General features: G+C 50.1%; 1 protein-coding gene across 1 annotated transcript in view; it reads right to left on the bottom strand.

Annotated features, from left to right (window-relative positions):
- The window catches only part of LOC143943376 (receptor-interacting serine/threonine-protein kinase 3-like), a 71,271-nt gene extending 52,887 nt beyond the window's left edge, over positions 1–18,384 (bottom strand). Inside the window, exons 1-2 of the mRNA XM_077465104.1 lie at positions 18,242–18,384; positions 1,233–1,560 (exon numbers count right to left, since the gene is read on the bottom strand). Of these exons, the coding sequence (XP_077321230.1) occupies positions 1,233–1,560; positions 18,242–18,375 (462 nt within the window). The 5' untranslated portion in view covers positions 18,376–18,384. The remainder of the gene's footprint in view (positions 1–1,232; positions 1,561–18,241) is intronic.
- Positions 18,385–22,666: the final 4,282 nt, after the last annotated feature.

The raw sequence follows: 22,666 nt of genomic DNA, 5'->3' as shown, positions 1-22,666 counted from the left end.
GAGAAGGGGTCCCTGTCCCCAGGGGGAGATGGAGGGGGTATGTAATGGTGTGTGCGGGATGGGGTCCTCTCACTCACCATGACCAAGCTGTAGGCCATGCACGCATCCATGTTGGCCTGGGCTCCATCCAGTGTGCTGCACGGGCGATCAGCATATCTCCCAGAAAGACCTTTCATCATCTGTGTATGACGGGGAGGAGGGGGGGCTGGCAGACAAGCCTGCAGTGTCCTCCGGGGAGCCGGCTCTCATAGGGCTGCACTGCATCTGTGTGCTTAAAGTTTGTTTACCCGGGAAAAGTTTGCAGTGCAGAGTGGGCCGGACTCGGGGTGGGCGGGACTCTGGCTGGGGAGAACAGACATCGGACTGAGTGGCAATGCATGGAGCAGGAGAGGGGTACTCTGAGGAGCCGGCTGAGGACACAGGTCATGCGGGGAATGCACAACTAAAGAGCAGCCATATGTAGAGAGGGCTGCATGGGCCCCCTGCATCACAGGGCCCGGTTGCGGTCGCAACTGCTGCACCCCCTATAGTTACGCCCCTGCTGGAATGGTTAGGACCAACACACTCTTATGCATGCGTACGCACGATCGAATTGTCTGGCGTACTTAGTCCGGCAAATAATCCAGTGGATAGTCCAGCAGACTTGGCCACACACGGACACACAGAAAGTCTGGCGTTTGCTAGCGCGATGACGTACAGCATGTACGACGGGACTAGAAAAAGGAAGTTCAATAGCCAGTAGCCAATAGCTTCCTTTTCGTACTTGCTTCTGAGCATGCGTCATTCTTAGTCCGCTGGACTAGCATACTGACGAACGTATTGTCAGCTTTACGCTGAGAAAGTCCGCTGAAGCCCACACACAATCTAATTGTCCGGTGAAATGCGTTTCGGCGGACTAAGTACGCCGGACAATTTGATCGTGTGTATTACTCTTCTTGGACCCTCCCAGTGGTCCACTAGAACCCAGCACATCCACCAAGGGTGTGCAGGAACTCATTATGGGCAATCAAAATGGGCAATATTACACTTAGGTTAAATGTAAACTGTATATTAAGGGAAAACTTTTTTTGTAAGTTTTGAATATAATGTTCAAGGGGTTAAGCCTTTTGTCTAGTTCACTACTGCTTTTTTACCTGTGGGGAAGAGTGTTCTGTCTATTGCTACTGAGACAGAAAGTGAGGACACCTCCCTATTACATATACTATATCATTCATCTGTCACGGGTCACTTACCTGAACATCTAACTGCTTATTTAAAAGCACATTGCAGGGTTTGAGACACAGATGAATTATTGGGGGATCCAGACTGTGAAGGTAGTTCATTCCAAGGACCACTTGATGAAGAATCTGGAATCTGAAAGCCCATGGGACATCTGGAATATTGTCAAAGAGAGTGCGTAGAGAACCATGGGGCATATACTCCATGACCAGTCCATGTTCTACAAGACTGCCTTCCACCTTCTCATATATGCCAAGGAGATGGAGAACATGGGTGTTGCTCGCTTTCTGCATCATCTCTCGTTCCTTCATTAGATCCTTCATCTGCTTTTTCAGGTTGGAACTGAAACAAAGAATCCCAAAGCTATTGTGAGCCTGTTACTGATGATTACTCTCTAAATAAAAAGGAAGATTGCCTGGATAGCTAGAAGCCAAAGACTTCTATCTAGTGCTGGAAGCAAAAGAAACCGTGATAGCATCAAAGCCAAGCTCATCTCTGCACCATTCTTAATATGAACTTGAATTTTTGGATAAAAAGGATATCAGGGAGGAGGGTGGCAAGAGGGTCACCCACTGATCGAATTTCAGACTGTTCATCAGGCAATTCACACCCTCTTCTATTGGATTGAATTGTAATTGTACTGTCTGTCTGCCTTTGTATTATAAAGCGCTGCTGATACTGTTGGTGCTATATAAATCCTGTATAAAAAGAAGATTAATAAAATAAAATCATCACATACAGTCATCTAAAAAAAAAAAAAACACACACACACACACATACATATGCTCAGCATAAATGAGTACACCCCAACAGATTTGTCAGAAAACCTGTACTTTTCTTTCAAAATCAACATTTTCTATGGTACACCAGTGGTGGCCCGTCCATAGGGGACGCCTGGGCTCCGCCCCGCCCCCCCCCCCCCCCACTCCAGGCAGTCAGTCACAAAAATAAAAAAAATCTTCAAATGGCCCTTTAAAAAAAAAAAGAAATGAAAAAAAGTGCTTAAGTGCACTGTGTTCGAGCGCCGGACACAGTGCACTATGAGAAGCGCCACCTCAATGCAATCACAAGATTGCAGATGCGGCGCTTCATTTGCAGGATTTTAACCCGCCTTGTGGCGCAATGTAAAGTGACGATCTGCATCCGCCCGGCACCCATAGGATTACTATAGCTGTGTGCTTTGAATGACAGACTAGTTAGTATGTCACTTCCGGTTTCCCCTGTGTCAGACCAGTGCGCCCGAGCGGAGGAGCAGAGTAGCGGACTCCTTCACTTGCCTCTGTCTGAGACAAAACAACAAGCACCTAGTAGGAAATCCACAGGAGGGGGCAAAGCAGAATAATTCCACTGACACAGCCAAACCGAGACACAGCCAGTGGAGATAATAGAAGCATTGTTGATCAACACAAGGCCGGTCTCCTTATTTCTACAGGATGGATGGATGGGGAGGTTTCACACGGGCTGTGTGTTTAGCAAGTGCTGATCCTCAGTGCTTCCATTATCTCCACTGGTGTTGCTGTGTCTCGGTTTGGCAGTGTCAGTGGAGGCTCTTGTTAAACACACAGCCCATCCTGTATATATAAGGAGACCAGCCTTCTGTGACTGACTACACACTGAGATAAGACCACAGCCAGTGTATGGGGCAGAGGAGGAGTCACAGCTGCCTATCACTAGCCATTTATTCCTGCTCAGGACAGAGCCTCATTAACAGACATGTAAGTCCTCATCACTGATCTGTGTGTCCATCCATCCATCCATCCCACTCACTGTCCATCCATCCATCCATCCATCCCACTCACTCACTGTCCATCCATCCATCCATCCCACTCACTCACTGTCCATCCATCCATCCATCCCACTCACTGTCCATCCATCCATCCCACTCTCTCACTGTCCATCCATCCATCCATCCCACTCACTGTCCATCCATCCATCCCACTCACTGTCCATCCATCCATCCCACTCACTGTCCATCCATCCATCCCACTCACTGTCCATCCATCCCACTCACTGTCCATCCATCCCACTCTCCCACTGTCCGTCCATCCATCCATCCATCCCACTCTCCCACTGTCCATCCATCCATCCATCCCATTCACTCACTCACTATCCATCCCACCCACCCACTGTCCATCCATCCCACCCACTCACTGTACATCCATCCCACCCACTCACTGTACATCCATCCCACCCACTCACTGTTCATCCATCCCACTCACTCACTGTTCATCCATCCCACCCACTCACTGTCCATCCATCCCACCCACTCACTGTCCATCCATCCCACCCACTCACTGTCCATCCATCCCACCCACTCACTGTCCATCCATCCCACCCACTCACTGTCCATCCATCCCACCCACTCACTGTCCATCCATCCCACCCACTCACTGTTCATTTATCCCACTCACTCACTGTCTATCCATCCCACTCACTCACTCACTATCCATCCTTCCCACCCACTGTCCATCCATCCCACTCACTCACTAACCATCCTTCCCACCCACTGTCCATCCATCCCACTCACTCATTGTCCATCCATCCCACTCACTCACTATCCATCCCACCCACCCACTGTCTATCCATCCCACCCACTCACTGTCCATCCATCCCACCCACTGGCCATCCATCCCACCCACTCACTGTCCATCCATCCCACCCACTCACTGTCCATCCATCCCACTCACGCACTCACTGTCCATTCATCCCTCCATCTCACTCACTCACTGTCCATCCATCCCTCCCACTCACTGTCCATCCATCCATCCCTCCCACTCACTGTCCATCCATCCATCCATCCCACTCACTGTCCATCCATCCATCCATCCCACTCACTGTCCATCCATCCATCCATCCCACTCAGTGTCCATCTATCCATCCATCCCACTCAGTGTCCATCTATCCACCCATCCCGCTCAGTGTCCATCCACCCATCCCGCTCAGTGTCCATCCACCCATCCCGCTCAGTGTCCATCCACCCATCCCGCTCACTGTCCATCCCCCCATCCCGCTCAGTGTCCATCCATCCATCCCGCTCAGTGTCCATCCATCCATCCCGCTCAGTGGCCATCCATCCATTCCCTCCCACCAAGTATCCATCCATCCCTCCCTCCAATATCTATCTATCCATCCATCCCCCCACCCAGTGTCTATCTATCCACGTGTCCATTTATCTAATTTCTCTGTCTATTTATCCAACTATCTGTAGGCCCTATTGAGGGCGAGTGAGTGACCAGCGGGAGGGGTCGTCGGGGTGGGGGTCCTAACTGGTTCGGGCATTCTTTGCGCCCCCCCCAAAAAAATGGATCACCAGCCAACACTGTGGTACACTGTACTACAAATTACTCCCACAAATGCGGACCATTGATTGCAGCCAAGATTTGTTAATTTGCACAAACAAAAAAGGGTGTTACTTAACAAAGAGAACTCCTTCCCATTTCATGCTGTCAGCTATGGCACCACATGGAAACGAAATGTTGCAAGGCCTGAGAAATAAAATAATTTCTTTACACAAGAAAGGGGAAGATTACAATAAGATTTAGCTTTATTTATCAGTCAGAATCAGGGGCGGATCCAGGGGAGGGGGCAAAGGGACAATTGCCCCCTCCCCCTGAGAATGCGGGTGAGTGAGTGGGCTCCGTGTGCAGCTCCGCGGATGAGATAGTGGGCGGGTGAGAGCAGGTGGCTCCGCGGGTGAGAGAGCAGGAGGCTCCGTGGGTGAGAGAGCAGGCGGCTCCACGGGCGGGCTGCCAGATGGCTCAGTTGGTGAGCGTGCGGGAAGATCGGCGGGCAGGTGACAGAGTGGGTGAGCAGCTGGGTGGCTCGTGGGTGAGTGGGTGGATGGCCAATCAGGGAGAAGGTGGGTGGGGGAGCAGATAGATGACATCATCTCTTATTGCCCGGCGCCCGTCCTGCATCCCTGCAGTTCCACCCGCACTGTGCAGGCAGCCGCGGCAGCAGATAGATTATATCATCTCTCTGCTACCTGACTGGTAATCTGCTTCCTGACTCTGGGACACAGCAAGAGACCACCTTAGCAGGAAAGTGACACAGCAAGTGACAATTGTAGAAGGCAAGTGACACAGCAAGTGACAATTGTAGCAGGCAAGTGACGATCCGCAACATGTGGCAGGTGACATGGCAAGTGACAATCTGCATCTGGTGACAGGTGACGTGGCAAGTGACAATTCACAACGTGTGGCAGGTGACGTGAAAAGTGTCAATCTACATCTGGTGACAGGTGACGTGGAAAGTAACAATTCGCAATGTGTGGCAGGTGACATGGCAAGTGACAATATGCATCTGGTGACAGGCGACATGGCAAATTACATTTCACATCTGGTGGCAGGCGACGGTGGCAAGTGACACACTCAGGGCTCCCACTGATTCTGCATTATGGTGAGTTGAACGATTTCATTTTATATAACAATGTAATAGAAATAATACTCTTCAATCATCCTGACACCATAACAACTGGTGTCGTGATGACTGAAGCTCCAACACCAGCCATTTCCCAGATAAATTGCCCCCAAAAGAACTTATTTTCTTGCAGTGCCCCTCCTGAGACTAGACTTTGGATCAGAATACTGTAGCAAAAGTGATAAAAAAAAATGTAACAAAGTTGGAACTGCAACCATCTCACAGAGATGTCCAGACCATCCACAGAAGTTAACACCTCAACATTAGCGTCTTCTAATGAGAAAGGGAAGCCCGGAAACGCAGGCTGGACGGAGGTGCAGGGCTGGCATGACAGATGCTAGGTAACCCCCTATAGGGTTAAGCCTAGAGAGAGGAAAGAGGAAGGGGTGGAGCGGCAGGAGAGAAAGAGGAGAGGGCGGAGCGCCATATAAGGAGGGGGAGGAGCTACGGCAGGAAGCTTGGGGTCACAATTAGGAAGTTGGCCGGCGGTGAGGACGCACAGGACGAGCTCAGGCTGTACGGCGGTATCTCGGGCGGGACGGGTGGGTTTTTACACACGGGGGCTTCTGCTGGACTTTAAACACAATGGGGGACGTAGCAGAGCTTGTGGAGCGGCTCCGGGCGGCGGCTGGAGCACGCGGGATGGACTGGCTGCAGGAGCAGGTGGCGGCCATTACACGTGTGGCGGCGGGGGGGCCTGTAGAAGGGGGGGATGGCACACCACGCGCTCGGCGGTCCAGGCCGCCGGAGCGCTTCTCGCCTGGCCCCTCCACCAGAGTCCAGCGCCCTACCAGGAGCCCGATAGCGTACCCGCCGCCCCCCCCCCCCCCGCAAAACGGTCTTCAGCGGGGGCTCGGGGGGGGGGTCCGGGCGGAATCCTCTTCGTGGGCGGGGCTCGGGGAGCGGGGGGTTGGAGCCAGCGGTCACCCCCTCCCCACCGGCGCGGTCAGGGGACGGACGGAGCACGGTTCCCCTTGCGGCCGCGGTGCTGCCGCCGCAGGGGGAGACACGGCGGAGGAGATCCAGTGACACACCTGCGCGTCCGCTACCAGACGTGGCGGGCAGGTCGGAGCGGAAGTGGAGCCATGAGGGTGGACGGGGACAGGCCCACGGGGCCCGCACGTGGACGCGGTGCGGGCGCCTTGCTCAGCAGGAGGGTCGGTCGGGCCTATTGCGATGACGGAGCATCTACCAGCACCGCTGACGCACCCCCAGGCTGCCCGGCGGCCGGAGGGTCTGCTACGCCTATGCCATCCGCGGCAGATGTGCGTTCCGAAGGGGAGCTGTCGGGTTCCAAAGAGGAGGTCCTTGGTCGAGTGGAGGCGGCTGGAGGTTCCGGAGGGACGGCTGACGGGAGGGGACCCACGCAGCCAGGTAAGGGTCTTCACTTTACTTCTAATGCTTTTCCTGATGCTTTGGGGTGTCTGTCGGGGGGAGTGGTTGGGGGCGCTGCGTGGGGCCGCCCGGGGGAGGTGCCGCGGGGGGCAGGCGGTCGACCTGCCTCCAGCGGGACCCAGGAATCGTTGCAGGCGTTGTTGGGGGGTTTGAAGGATCTGCTGCAGAGGTTTGCTGACTGGGCTTCCGCGGGACCCCCGCAGGTTGCACCTTGGGTAGGTGGTCTGGGGGCTGGGTCGGGTTCGAGTTCCCTTCTGGGGGACGGGGCGTCCAGTGGGGGTGGGGCCTCACAGGGGCCAGGGGCTGGGGCATTCGGGTCGCTGGGTTTGGGCTCCCCCTCGGGGTTTCAGGTGCAGGCGTCCGGGAGTGTGGAGGTAAGTTCGCAGCAGGAGGCGCCGGTGGCTGGAGCATCCTCGGTAAGTACGGGGGACGACATGGCGGCGAAAGAGGCTGCGGCTCGGGTCGATTTGGTTCGGCTGGCTGACGCGGCTAGGTGTGAGGTTTATGTCTGTTATGAAGGGCCATTGGGGGCGCATCTCAAGCAGGAGGTACGGGACAAGATCAAGAAGGGTGAGTATGTGGAGATCTTTTCGTTGCTTCCCTTGGAGAAGTTCAATTTGGATAGGGTCAAGCCTGATAGCTCTAAGAAAGATGATGAGGAGAAGAGGTGGTATCGGCTGATACCGCGGACTTTCCCTAATTGGCTGCAGGCGTTTGCCATTCTGGCCAGCGTGATTGGCGAGACGGCGCCGGAGCATTGCTCGGCCCTGTTTTGTTACATGGACGCTATCGGGGAAGCGCATAGGGTGTATGGGGGTACGGCTTGGCTGCGTTACGACGAGCAGTTTAGGCAACGGCGGGCGGTGCGGCCTGATATTCGGTGGGATCACAAGGATATCAGCCTTTGGATACGGTTGATGGCGTCGGCGCGGACGCCTTTGCAGTTTTTTCAGGGGGGGGGCCGGGGGAACCCCCGCCTCTGGATTTCCGGCCGGAAAGAAAATGGGCGTGTGCTGGCAGTTTAACGAAGGGGCCTGCAAGTTCGGGGGGTCCTGTCGATTTAAACATGAGTGTTCCGGTTGCGGTGGCGCTCACTCCCTCTCCCGTTGTTTTAAAAAGGGCAAGCGTGCCGGGGAACCTGCGTTCAAGGGGAGCAACCCCGGTGAGGGTGGGAAGGATGCGTCCTTTTCTAAATAGGTACCCGGACAAGGGGGCTGCGCGGGTGCTGGGGGAAGGGTTTGCGGTGGGTTTTCGGATTCCGTGTTCGTTGGAAGTGGTTCCTCCGGTGGCTAAGAACTTGAGGTCCGCCTTGCGGCATCCGGGGGTGGTCAGCGACAAGTTGGCTAAGGAGGTTTCCTTGGGGAGGATGTGTGGCCCGTTCATGGAACAACCGTTGCCGGTTTTGGTGGTGTCGCCGTTAGGGGTGGTGCCTAAGAAGGAGCCTAACAAGTTCCGGCTTATCCATCATCTGTCTTTCCCGAAAGGGGGTTCAGTGAATGACGCCATCGATCCCGAGGCCTGCACGGTGTCTTACACATCGTTTGACGCGGCGGTGGGCTGGGTGCGGCGTTACGGGAAAGGGGCCCTTATGGCGAAGTCTGACATTGAGACGGCGTTTCGGCTGTTGCCAGTGCACCCGGAGAGCTTTTGGCTCTTGGGGTGTTGTTGGCAGGACCGGTTTTACGTGGACCAGTGCTTGCCCATGGGCTGTTCCGTGTCCTGTGCCTTGTTTGAACTGTTTAGTTCATTCTTGGAATGGGTGGTGCGCGATGTGTCGGGCTGGGCGTCAGTGATTCATTACCTTGATGACTTTCTCGTCGTGGGCCCCCCGTCCTCCAATGTGTGTGCGATCCTTTTGGCCACGTTGCAGCACATTGCGGATCGCTTTGGGGTGCCGTTGGCGGCCGACAAAACCGAGGGGCCGGCCACGGTCTTGAGTTTTTTGGGCATTGAAATAGACACGGAGGTGATGGAGTGCCGCTTGCCGGCGGACAAAGTCGAGGGACTGAAGCGGGAGCTGCGGGAGTTGGTCGGCGTACGGAAAGTGCAACTGCGGAAGTTGCAGTCGGTCCTGGGTAAGTTAAATTTTGCTTGCCGGATCATTCCGATGGGGCGGATATTTTGCCGCCGGCTGTCGGGGGCTACGGCGGGTGTTCTGGTTCCGACCCACTTTATTCGGTTGACGAGGGAACTTAGGGAGGACTTGTGGATTTGGCAGACTTTTTTGGAAGGCTTCAATGGACGGTCGGTGTGGATAAAGGGGCCGGTGAGTAATTTTGACGTGGAGTTGGTAACGGATGCGGCAGGGTCCACGGGCTATGGGGCCTTTTTTCAGGGACAATGGAGCGCGGAGGCATGGCCCCGGTCGTGGGTGGAGGCGGGGTATACGAAGAACCTGGTGCTGCTGGAATTGTTTCCGGTGGTGCTGGCAATGGAGCTTTGGGGGGGGGGGGTCGTGCCGGGATCTGAAGATCAGGTTGCACTGTGACAACATGGGAGTGGTGCAGGTGATCAATCGGATGTCGGGCGTCTTCGCAGCCGGTGATCCGGCTGCTGCGCCACCTGGTGCTGAGGTGTTTGCAGGCGAACATGTTTTTGTATGCCGTTCATATACCGGGGGTGGACAATAACGTGGCTGATGCCTTATCTCGATTCCAGTGGGAGAGGTTTCGGGCGTTGGCTCCGGAGGCGGCGAGAGAGGGGATCCCCTGCCCGGAGTGGCTCTGGGAGGTTGCGTTGGAGTCGCCTCGGAATGGATCAGGAGGTCGGTGAGCGGTGCGACCTGGGCGGCATACAGTAAGGTGTGGACGGAATGGATGGATTTTACACGGCTAGCGGACACTGAGCTGGGTGGGGGTGGCGATCAGGGGCTGTTGGTGTTGTGCTTTGTTTCTAAGGTCATGGAACGCGCGGGGTCGGTGTCCTCGATTGAGCGTAAGCTTGCGGCGCTGGCCTTTTGGTTTAAGTTGCGTGGGGAGGTTGATCACACAAAAGGTTTTTGGGTCAAGCAGGCGGTCAAGGGGTACAAGAAGGGCAATCCGCGGAAGGATATGAGGAGGCCGGTGACCTTCCAGGTCCTGCAGGTTATCTGCGAGCGATTGGGGGAACAGTGCACTTCTGGTTATGAGGTGCGGTTGTTCCGAGCGGCCTTTTCGTTGGCGTTCTTTGGGGCTTTTCGGGTGGGGGAGTTGGTCAGTCCGGCAAAGACTGTTGGGGGGGGACTGTTGGGTCAGGATGTGACCTTGGGGGCTGATAGGGTGCGTTTGCGGCTGCGTAGGTCCAAGACAGATCAGACTGGGACTGGGGTGGACATATGGTTGTTTGCGCTGCCGGGATCGGGGTTATGCCCGGTGAGGGTGGTATCGGAGTTCCTGGGGGTTAGGCCAAAAGGGGTGGTCCCGTTTCTGGTGCATCAGGACGGCACCTTTTTATCCCGTTTTCAATTTGTGGCTGTGTTTCGGAGGTGTCTGCGGGCGGGGGGTTTGGATTGCTCTCAGTTCGCCTCCCACTCCTTCCGCATCAGGGCAGCCACTGAGGCGGCCAGGTGCGGGTTGGACGAGGCTGTGGTCAAGAGGATTGGGCGCTGGGAATCACGGAGGTTTAGGTCGTACGTGCGGCCACACTTGATGTAGGCGGGTTCGGGGTTTTGGTTCATGTTTTACAGGTGGCAGGAGGGGGGTGGATGTTTTGGGGGGTCGTGGTCGGGTTTTTGCATAGTTGCTTTAGTATTTGTTTTTTCCTTTCAGATAGAGGTCGCGAACGCCTCGTCTGGATATTGGGGCACTCCTACGTTTTTTGGGGTGCCAGGAGAGCAGATGTCAGGCCGGAAGGAAGGCAGCTGGGGATTTCCCGGGGGGAGGCGAGCATAAGGTGGTTGGGGATCCCCGGGCTTAAATGGAACAGGGTGGTGCCGGAATTTCATCGGTACGCCAGACTGGATAGGCCCCCGGATGTGTTGGTGTTGCATGTGGGGGGTAACGACTTAGGGGTCCGGTCCACCAGGGACATCGTTTCGGATGTGAAACGGGACTTTCTCATGCTTCGGAGGGATTTTCCGAGTATGGTGGTGATCTGGTCGGACATCGTTGCGCGGACCGCGTGGCGTATGGCTCGCTTTGTGGTTCGACTCAATAAAGCTAGAATTAAGGTTAATAAGGCCCTGGGGAGGTTTGTGTCCTGGAATGGGGGATTGGTGATACGGCACACGGAGTTGGAGGTGAATGTGGGCATGTACCTTAGGGGGGATGGCGTGCATCTCACGGCGGTGGGAACTGACCTTTGGACCCTGGGGGTGCAGGGGGGGATTGAACGGGCTCTGCGGGTGTGGAGGGGCCCTTAAGGCTAAGGTGGTCATCCTTGCGGGCGGTGGCGGTGTCTTTGGTCTTTGACGGGGTAAAGGAAAGTAGGTGATGGAACGGTGTGGGGGGCTCATAGGTGGTATGTGCCCCTTTTGGTGTATCCCAGCGGAAGGGTAGGCTGGGATACGGGTTTGGTGACACTGCGGGAGGGTGGGGTTGTCTCCAGGCTGTTAAACGGCCGGAGGCCTTATATGGTACAAATTTGGGTCCCGCAGTGGTTTTTGGGAAAATGGTAACGTTAAATGGAACTGAGGTACCGTCAAAGACCAAACGACTGGGAGTTGTAATTGCTGTTGCAATATATATAAGTATGTTTCTATTATAACATTAAAGTTATTTATTTTATTTTGGTTAAAGTTTTGGTTAAATAAAAGGCTGCTATGGCCAATTTATACTCCAAACTCCGGTGTGGTCTATTTATTGGGAAAGGGGAAGGTAAAATGGAATGGTACAGGTAAGGGTAGTAAAAGGGAATATTTCGGAAGGGGTAATTACCGTATGCATAGGTCAGGGTTGAAGAAAATCACCATGTAAGTTCACTGTAATTAGCTAAAGAAGTAGAAAGCCAAACAAGGTGATTGTTTCCCATGACACAATATGGTGCACTGCAGAGAAATGGCATGCATGGGTGTCATCCATGAAGGAAGCCTCTCCTAAAGCCAATGCACAAAAAAGCATGCCTAGAATTTGCCAGGGCCCATGCTGAAAAAGGAGAAGACTACTGGGACTCTGTACTCTGAAGTGATGAGAGCAAGATAAATGTTCTTGGAACTGATGGCTTCAAAACTGTATGGTGTCGCCAAGGTGAGGAGTATAAAGAAAAATGCATGGTGCCTACAGTAAAACATGGTGGTGGCAGTGTCCTTCTGTGGGGGTGCATGAGTGCTGCTGGTGTCGGGGAGCTGCATTTCATTGATGATATCATAAATTCACAGATGTACTGCTCTATATTGATAGAGAAAATGCTGCCATCACTCCATGCCCTTGGTCGTCATGCACTTTTCCAGCATGACAATGATCCAAAACACACATCTAAGGCCACTGTTACACTTCTGAAGAACAAGGTGAAACTGATTCAGTGTCCAAGTGTGTCTCCTGATCTGATCCAAAACAAACACCCATGGAGAATTCTGAAGAGACAAGTTGAGCATTAGGCCGCGTACACACGGGCGGATTGTCTGCCCAACTAAGTTCGTCAGACAATCCGACAGACAGTCCGTCCAAATTTTGAATGAACGGACTTGACCACACACGATGAACAGACAGTCTGCTGAAAACTTGCGCGATGACGTGTACAGCACGTACGACGGGACTAGAAAAACGACGTCCAATACACTGCAATGCAACCTTCGGCCGTGTAAATCCTTTCTGAGGATGCGCCATACTTAGTCCGTCCAACTTGCCTACACACGAGCGGACTGTCCGCTGAAACCAAGTTTGGACGGACAAAACCAAGTTTGGACGGACAAAATTACGGAAATTCCGAAAGACTAAGTCCGTCAGATTGTCCGCTGAAAAAGTCAGCTGAAGCCCACACACGAGCGGATTGTCCGCTGAAACACGGTTCAGCGGACTAAGTTGGGCAGACAATCCGCCCGTGTGTACGCGGCCTTAGTCTCCATCCAGTATCCAGGATCTAAAAGAGGTCATTGTTGAAGAATTGAAAAAAATAGATGTTGCAATATGTCATCAACTTGTTTATTCCATGCCTAGAAGACTTGGTGCTGTCCTTACAAATCATGGAGGTCATACAAAATACTAGATGTAGTAGTTTGTGGGGTGTATTCATTTTTGCATCAACTAATTTGAGATTTATATATATATATATACACACACACACACACCAAAAGTATTGGGCCGCCTGCCTTTACACGCACATGAACTTTAATGGCATCCCTGTCCTAATCCATAGGGTTCAATATTGAGTTAGCCCACCCTTTGCAGCTATAACAGCTTTAGCTGTCCACAAGATTTATAAGTGTGTCTATGGGAATGTTTGACAATTTTTCCAGAAGAAAATTTTTGAGGTCAGTCACTTATGTTGGACGAGAAGGCCTGGCTCGCAGTCTTAACATTAATTCGCCAAGGTGTTCTATCAGGTTAAGGTCAGGTCTCTGTGCAGGCCAGTCAAGTTCCTCCACCCCAAACTCGCTCATCCATGTCTTTATGGACCTTGCTTTGTGCACTGGTGCGCAGCCATGTTGGAACAGGAAGGGTTCCCCGTGACGTAAGGGTTCCCCGTGACGCATGGGTGACCCCGCCCCCTCTGATGTAACGGAAACCTGCCTGTGTTACATCAGAGGGGTGCGGGGTCACCCATACGTTACGGGGAACCCCAGGTTTCCCCTTGCGTCAGAGGGGGCGGGGTCAGGTGACGGGTGGCCCCGCCCTCCGCATATAACAAACGTCTGGCCGCCGGAATCCCCGCAGTGTCTCCTCCGTGGAGACAGAAGATGGATGGATTCGCTGCGCTGATTCAGATGAGCCATCGCTGGACCCCAGAGAGATGATCGTCCGTCGTTGGATAGCAAGAGTGGATTACCACCGCTGGAATCTTTTTTATTTTTAATAAAGGAATTTTTCAAAAGTGTGTTTGTCTTATTTAACTATATTTTACACTTTCTTTGTGAAATGGTAGGGGTATTTTTGTACCCCCTTACCATTTCAAACAGGGGGGCCGGGATCTGGGGGTCCCCTTGTTAAAGGGGGCTTCCAGATTCTGATAAGCCCCCCGCCCGCAGACCCCCACAACCACCGACCAGGGTTGTGGGGATGAGGCCCTTGTCCCCATCAACATGGGGACATGGTGCTTTGAGGGGTCACAGACCCCCAAAGCATCCTCCCAATGTTGAGGGCATGTGGCCTGGTACGGTTCAGGAGGGAGGGGGGGCCGCTCTCTTGTCCCCCCCTCTTTTCCTGCGGCCTGCCAGGTTGCATGCTCGGATAAAGGGTCTGGTATAGATTTTTAGGGGGACCCCCACGTCAATTTTTTTTGTTAATTTGACGCGGGGTTCCCCTTAATATCCATACCAGACCTGAAGGGCCTGGTAATTGAATTTGGGGGACCCCCATGCTTTTTTATTTATTTATTTATTTTATCAATGGCTTTCAATGAGTGTTCTCTGTATTACGGAGCCGACAATTCATAATAGCTGCGAGTGATTTTAAAGGACTTTTTTTCCTGCATAAATGACACTTTGTGCAGGGACAGTTTTAAGCACGGGAAACATGCGCCCCTTCACAGGCATACTATAGACACCCCCCCCCCCGTACGAAATTTAAAGGAATATTACACTTTTATTGTTTCACTTTAATCATTATTAAAATCACTGCTCCCAAAAAAACGTCTGTTTTTAAAACTTTTTTTTGCATTGATACATGTCGCCTGGGGCAGGACCCGGGTCCCCAAACACTTTTTAGGACAATAACTTGCAGAATCTTTTCTCTCTGTCAAATCTTTTTTCTCTGTCGAATATTTTCTCTATATAATCTTGGACTAATAGAGGTAAGGTTAGGCACATTCGACCACAGGTTCTACAGACACAGATTGTTATTGTCAGTCACGTTGAATCTCCTATTCTATATCGAACTGTTGTAACAATGAAAACGAAAATAAAGCATTTATTTATGTCGGATCTTTAGTTTTTCGGATTCTGTGCTTTTGTTATCGTTTGTCAAAACGAAAATAGCTGAAATTCGGACAAAAATACATTCGGACGAAAACGAATGCACATGTCTACTTATTAATATTCAGTCCCCATCGGCTCTTCTTTACCTTTAACTCTCTGCTTTGTCCCCCACCCCCTCTACCTACTAACTCGCTCACTGCTCAAGAGTTTGCCAATCATTTCAAAGACAAGATTGATGCAATACGTGAGGGCATTTCCGCTGTACATTCATCTTCCCCATAACCTCCAAAATAACCTTCTTGACCCATTACAGTCTGTCTTTCGATTGCAGCAGTCCACAAAAACTGCCTTACTGAAACTCAGTAATGATTTACTAACTGCTGAAACCAATGGCCATTACTCCACACTCCTACTACTTGACCTCTCTGCAGTCCTTGATACTGTTGACCACCTGCTTCTTCTCAATAAACTCCACTTCCTTGGCCTCCAAGATTCTGCTCTATCCTGGTTCTCCTCCTACTTATCACAGTTCTCCTTCAGTGTTACCTACAACTCTGTCTCCTCCTCTCCGTTTCCTCTTTTTGTAGGGGTCCCCCAAGGCTCTGTCCTTGGACTTCTCTTCTCTATTTACACCTCCTCCCTTGGTCACTTAATAACCTCTTCACAGCTTCCAATACCATCTCTACACCGATGACACCCAAATCTGTCTATTCCTCACCTCACTCATTCGGTCTCCCCTCGCATTGCTAACTGACATAGCATGAATGTCACACCACTTCCTTAACCACCGTATATGTGCATTGGCCGGGTGGGAGCCGCCTACTCCTGATATGACGTTCAGGAACGTCATTCAGGAGTAGCGGGATCGCGCGCGCGCGCGCAGCGGCGCGATCCCGATGCGCCCGTGTCACCCGGACACGGCGCATCTCAGATCGGCAGGAGGGCTCTGTGATTGGCCCTCCTGATCACATGACGGCCGTGTCCAATCACGGCCGTCATGTGATGTAAACAAACAGCCGGTTGCTAGGCAATCGGCTCCTCCTCTCCTCACACAGAAGTCATCGCTGTGGAGAGGAGAGCAGATCGCTGCAGCCGGCTGCTGATCAGTGAGTATGGGCTGCTTTTTACAGCTTTTTACTCACTGATCACCAGTCTAGTGTACACAGTAAACACACCACACAGTAAACACATCACACAGTATAAACACAATGTCCCCACACATGTCCCCAAAACATACATGTCCCCAAATAATAAAAACACATGTCCCTAATAATAAAAACATGTCCCCCACATATGTCCCACTAAAATCACATGTCCCAATGATTATCTGCACACATATGTACGTGATCACCTGCACACATATGTACATGATCATTTGCGTACATATGTCCGTGATCACACAAACCAATTATTATACACTTAACGGATTTTTTTTTACCAAAAACATGTAGCAGAATACATTTTGGCTTAAATTTATGACAAAATTTGATTTTATTGGATTTTTACTGAAGTAGAAAAAATAAAATATTGTTTTTTTTTTCCAAATTTCCGCTTTTTTGCGCTTATATCGCAAAAAATAAAAAACGGAGTCGTGAATAAATACCACCAAAATAAAGCTCTATTTGTGCGAACAAAATGATAAAAATTTCATTTGGGTACAGTGTAGCATGACCGCGCAATTGTCACTGAAAGCGCTAGAGCGATGAAAGCTGAAAATTGGGCTGGGAAGGAAGGGGGTGAAAGTGCCCTGTATTGAAGTGGTTAAACTGAATCCCATCCTCTGGAACTCTCTACCTCAAACTGTCTGGCTATCTCCTACTCTGGCTACCTTCAGGCAATCCCTGAAATCTCATCTCTTCAGGGAAGCCTATCATGCCTCCAACAAATCTTTTATCACCTCCATAAGCTCATTCCCTACAGTTACAACCTTTCATACCACTTGCTGCACCCTATTAGATTGTAAGCTCTTCTGAGCAGACACCTCACCTGGCAGGTGCTTCTGGGTGAAGGGGAGGGAGAAGAGCATTTAGACCCTGCATGTCTCATTAAAGAGAACCTGTCACTTAAAAATCACCACATAAGGGACTTTTTGTCCCCTATGTAATGGAAAAATAAAGTTTCATATAGGCACGTGCAAACATAAACACATGCATGGGGGGCGCTTACATGTAAAAACATTGTTTGCGATACACATGTTACATACACCGGCGTGAGAGCAATAATTCTACAACCAGACCTCCGGTGTAATTGATGACCTATATGGGGGCCTTTGAAGCATCACCTATAGAAAATATAGGGTACTGAAGTTTGGCGCCATTTCACAAGTCCACACAAATTTAAGGTTTGACATGTTGGATATTTACTCAGAACAACCTTGTCTTTTATATTTTACCAAAAATGTGGGTTAGTATTGCATTTGTGTGTCCTAAAATTCACTTTAGTAATAATAACAACAATGTACTGTTATTGTTTATTATTATTATTATTCAAGATTTATATAGCGCCAACAGTTTGTACAATGCTTTGAAAAATAAAGGAAGACAGTACAGTTACAATACAATTCAAGTAAAGAGAATTAGAAGGACCCTGCTCATGAGAGCTTACAATCTAAAAGGAGGGCCAAGTGATACAAAAGGTAATAAATGAGGGGATAAGTTAAAGTATAACTAAAGATAATATTTAGTTGAGGATATTGTAGAGAAGGGTTAGAACCCCCATCAGGTTGTTTATCTCTATCTGTGCCCCTATTAGGGAGATTCACCCTTTCAATTAAAAGCACACACAAAGGTTGGACTTGATGGACTTTTTTTTAACCTCACCTACTATGGAACTATGTAATTTGTCCTGTTAACCATGATCGTCAAAGGTGAAAGAAAAAAAAACACATTTTGGATTGACACCAAAATATTAATAGAGGGGAAATCTTCCAACATGGACACTAGTTCTGGTGTCAACCAGGGATTCCCTTTTGGAGGGATTTCCTCTGACTTCTTGTTTTGGCTATGGGCCATGAAGTGAAGAAAAATCTCCCCAATGGGACATGAATGGCATAGATGGTTAAAACCCTTAAAAAAAAATGTTTTGCCTTTAGTTCTACTTTAATGGAGAAAGTAGAAGTTCAGTTTTTAGGTGGAGGTAGGATAGGCTTCCCTGAAGAGATGAGTTTTTAGGGATTGCCTATGAAAAACAGTGTTTTAGAAGTATCTTGGTGTTAGTACATACCTATGGGCTCCTTGAACCACTTTGAGAGCTACCTCCATGTTCAGCTTCTGGCTCCATCCTCTATAGACGTTCCCAAATCTTCCATGTCCCATTAGCTGCAGGCCCCCCAGATCTTCGAATGGGAGATGCTGCATGTTGGAGCTCAGCAGACAACACAATTACTGAGCTGTTACAGGTGTGGAAGGCTTTATAAATTGCTCGGGGGGTGGAGATCAGAGCCCATAGAGGACGTCACACTGTGTGCATAGGATTACACTGCAGACAAGGAATTTCTGTCCTTGTTTCACTTTTGTTGATTTGCTTATTCAAAGTAATTTATCACTTTCCTAAGGGCAGATATGCGATGACTGTGCTTCCTTGTCTTTTGTGTGCGTGTAAGATGGCAGTACAAGATATAAATAAACCAGAGGGCTAGCTCATGGGGCAGGTGTTACTTTCCTCCGTGTTTTCTCAATTAACTCGTTAAAGGGTAGGTCCATCCAAAAATGGAACTTCCACTTTAAGTGAAGGTGACCCCCTGACATGCCACATTTGGCATGTCATTCTTTTTTTTGGGGGGGGGGGAGTGGATACCCTATTTTTAGAGGCACCCAGCTCCCACTTCCTACCAGGGCTCCAGAAGTAAGTTCACCTCTCCCCCTCCCTCCATGCAATCTTCTGGGACATGTCACAGGTCCCAGAAGATTGCTCAGCCAATCACAGAGCGGCTCACGCATGAGCAGTTCATGACCGGCCCCCACAGTCAGAATGCCAGTGCCGTGGACAGGAGGGAGAGAGGAGCGGGGCTTTGTTCCTCCGTATCGCTGGACCATAGGACAGGTGAGTGTCTGATTATTAAAAGTCAGTAGCTACACTTTTTGTCTAGCTGCTGAAGAACAGAAGAGTGACACAGCTTACACTTTCCCAGCACTTCCTCTCTGTGGTCACTGATCCCAGCACCACTTCTTCAGGCACTGCCAGCCCACCTGGCTGCAGCTGCCCCTTTACTAGCCCTCCAGGCCAACTTCTCCACACAGTTTTCCAGACTGACACTCATCAGCCCACCCGGCTGACTCTCAGGAGATCTCCCAGTAGTGCTGACCTGCTCTCACTGTCCTCTCTCCTTGCTCCCATGCCTCCAGGAAAGATTTCCTCCATGTGTTGTGGCAGTGTCCTCCTAGTACCTGAGCCCCGGCCCAAGGTCACCGCCCCCAGACTAGGGGGCACCCTTGAGGGCAATCACCAGCCTCCTCAGCACTCCGTCTTCATCTTTCACCCGACTGGCCCTGATAGCATGGCCCATTTACTTGGCTCTCATAAATATTCCAACCCAGATAGCAAGGATAACTTGGCATACATTTGTGGCAGTGTTTAATTGTAAGTCTGTTAACATGCTGCACATTTTCACTGGCAAATTGTGCACTTGCAGAGCACTTGAAGCACAAGTTCTAGTTGCCACTTCTGAAATTTGTAGCAAGTTTGCATAACAAGTCTCTGGCAAGAGCAAAGTTGCAGTGGTGAGTCTACAGCAAGAACTCTGCAAGTCACAGTGACCCCTGTGGTGGGATGACTATTGCACAACGTAACAGAACCAGAACTTGCAGCAGAGTTGCAGAATGTTTGCCATGAAAGTTGATCTGGAGTCATGCGATGCGGACTTGCTGCAATTGTGCAACAAACCTGTGAAGCCTGGCAAGTCTAGCAATAGCTTAGCAAGTCATTTTCAGACTTGCAGCTCAGTTGCTTGCTATCTGGGAAACAGCCCCTCCTCACCTCCACCCATCAGCTCTAAAAGTTTATACAACCTTATAGACCAGGGGGAGGCACCAGAATAGCTGTCAGGATGAGTCACCCAGCTCTGAGTCACTGAACCCAGACCCAGATTCGGAGCTAAACTACATTTTCCAACACTAACAAACGTTCACTAACATCTAGCACACACTAGAGCAGGGGGTCTCAAACTGGCAGCCCTCCAGCTGTTGGGAATTGCAAGTCCTATCATGCCCCTGCCTGGGGGAGTCATGCTTGTAACTGTCAGCCTTGCAATGCCTTATGGAATTTGTAGTTTTGCAACAGCTGGAGGGCTGCCAGTTTGAGACCCCTGCACTAGAGGGTGCTACATGGGGACCTTTACTTTTACTGCTATTTTCATCAATACCATGAGACAAGCCTGAAGCTGCTGTGGGGGAATACTCAACCCTAAGGCAGGCCTCCGACATTAGAAGTGACCGATACACTGTGTACACTTGCACAATAACTGTTCTCCAATTGCTCTCAGGTCCCCATGTGAATGTACATCTTGACACTGTAACCTGCAATTAGGCGGGCCATGCTGAACTCATACCATAGCCACCTGTCCAGCATTTCCACTACAGATCCCAGCAGCAGAATGGAACACCGCTATGTGCCTAGCATGGACTCCAAAATGCTCGTGACTGTAACTCTTGAACTTCTGTACCTTAGTACAGGATGGGCACCTCTGCAAGGCAGGTTCATTCCAGTTGCCATGGGAGATAAACTGCTGAGTAGGAAGTGCTAGCAATATCTCCTTCGCAGATAGAGGCAGTTCCACCTATAACTCCACCCTTTTAAAGGACTTCAGCCCAGGCAGAAGCAAAGTTGGAATAAAGTGTAGAGTAATACATAGTCCAAAGAACGCAAAGTCCAGAGAGCAACAGGACCTTTCAAAGTATTTTCCAACAACAGCCATTGTTCCTAATTCCCTATTCCCTACACTTATGTACTGCCTCGGCACACTTGCAGAGCTAGATTCTGTGTCCTGTGTCCGTCTATTGATGACAGGTTCTAGAAGTTGGCATCTTCAGGTAGAATCCCCAGGCTTTTGGCTCTACATCATCTGGGCCTAACCACCTGCAGCAGGATTTTTCAGCTCTTATACCGACATTGGGAGCTCTGACACAGACTCTCCGGGGTTCATGATTCCAGCCGTGGACTGAATTCACCACTGTCCCTTCTTATAGGCACAGGACCAGCTGGTTGGACCCAAATGTAGTGCCGGCTCCTTAAGAGCACGCGCTATGTGTTATTAACCATTTAACCCCCGGACCAATTGTCAGCCTAAGGACCAGAGGTCTTTACAATTTCTCACTGCACTGCTTTAACTGGTAATTGCGCAGTCATGCAATGTTGTACCCAAACAAAATTTGCGTCCTTTTCTTCCCACAAATAGAGCTTTCTTTTGATGGTATTTGATTGCCTCTGCGATATTTATTTTTTACGATATAAAAGGAAAAAGACTGACATTTAAAAAAAAAAATTATATTTTCGAATTTTTGTTATAAGAAAAATCGAATAAACTAAATTTTAGTCATACATTTAGGCCAAAATGTATTCAGCCACATGTCTTTAGTAAAAAAAATGTCAATAAGCGTATATTTATTGGTTTGCGCAAAAGTTATAGCGTCTACAAACTAGAGTACATTTTCTGGAATTTACACAGCTTTTAATTTATGACTGATTTATGACTAATTTATGATCTCATTTCTTGAGGTGCTAAAATGGCAGGGCAGTACAACCCCCCCAAATGACCCCATTTTGGAAAGTAGACACACCAAGGAAATTGCTGAGGGGCATGTTGAGCCCATTGAATATTTTTTTTTTGTCCCAAGTGATTGAATAATGACACAAAAAAATAAAAAATAAAAAGAAGGTTTACAAAAAGTTGTCACTAAATGATATATTGCTCACACATGCCATAGTTATATGTGGAACTGCACCCCAAAATATATTTTGCTGCTTCTCCCGAGTACGAGGATACCACATATGTGGGACTTTTTGGGAGTCTAGCCGCGTACAGGACCCCGAAACCCAATCACTGCCTTCAGGATTTAAATATAAAACGCTACCAAAAAAAACTGTTATGCCGCGTACACACGACCAGACTTTTCAACATCAAAGGTCCGACGGAACAATTCCGGCAGACCATTCGATCGTGTGTGGGCTGCAGCGGACTTTTGATTTGCAAAAATCCGACAGACTTTAGAAATGGAATATGTTTAAATTTTTTCCGCCGGAACTCTGCCGGACCCAGTTCCTACCGAGAAATCCGCTCGTGTGTATGCTAGTCCGACGGACAAAAACCGACGCGAGGGCAGCTATTGGCTACTGGCTATGAACTTCCTTATTCTAGTCAGGTCGTACGTCATCACGTTCGAATCCATCGGACTTTGGTGTGATTGTGTGTGGCCAAGTCCGTTCATTCGGAAAGTCCGTCAGAACTCTGTCAGAACTCCGTCGAAAGTCTGTCGGACCTAGTCCTTCGAAAAGTCCGGTCGTGTGTACGCGGCATTAGCGATCGCAGGGATCAGGCCTGACTCTGCGAACGCTGCAGTTATGTGTTTAGTGTTTTGTAAGTGACATCGATCGATCGATACTGCACTTGGGTGGGCTGGGCGGAGGGGCAAAACGCAGTTGTTAGCAGGTATC

The sequence above is a fragment of the Lithobates pipiens genome, unplaced genomic scaffold (genome assembly GCF_037356315.1).
Source record: "Lithobates pipiens isolate NorthernLeopardFrog02 unplaced genomic scaffold, aLitPip1_a1.2 Scaffold_30, whole genome shotgun sequence".
Classification (NCBI taxonomy): domain Eukaryota; kingdom Metazoa; phylum Chordata; class Amphibia; order Anura; family Ranidae; genus Lithobates; species Lithobates pipiens.
This window is presented reverse-complemented; position numbering and strand designations above follow the sequence as displayed.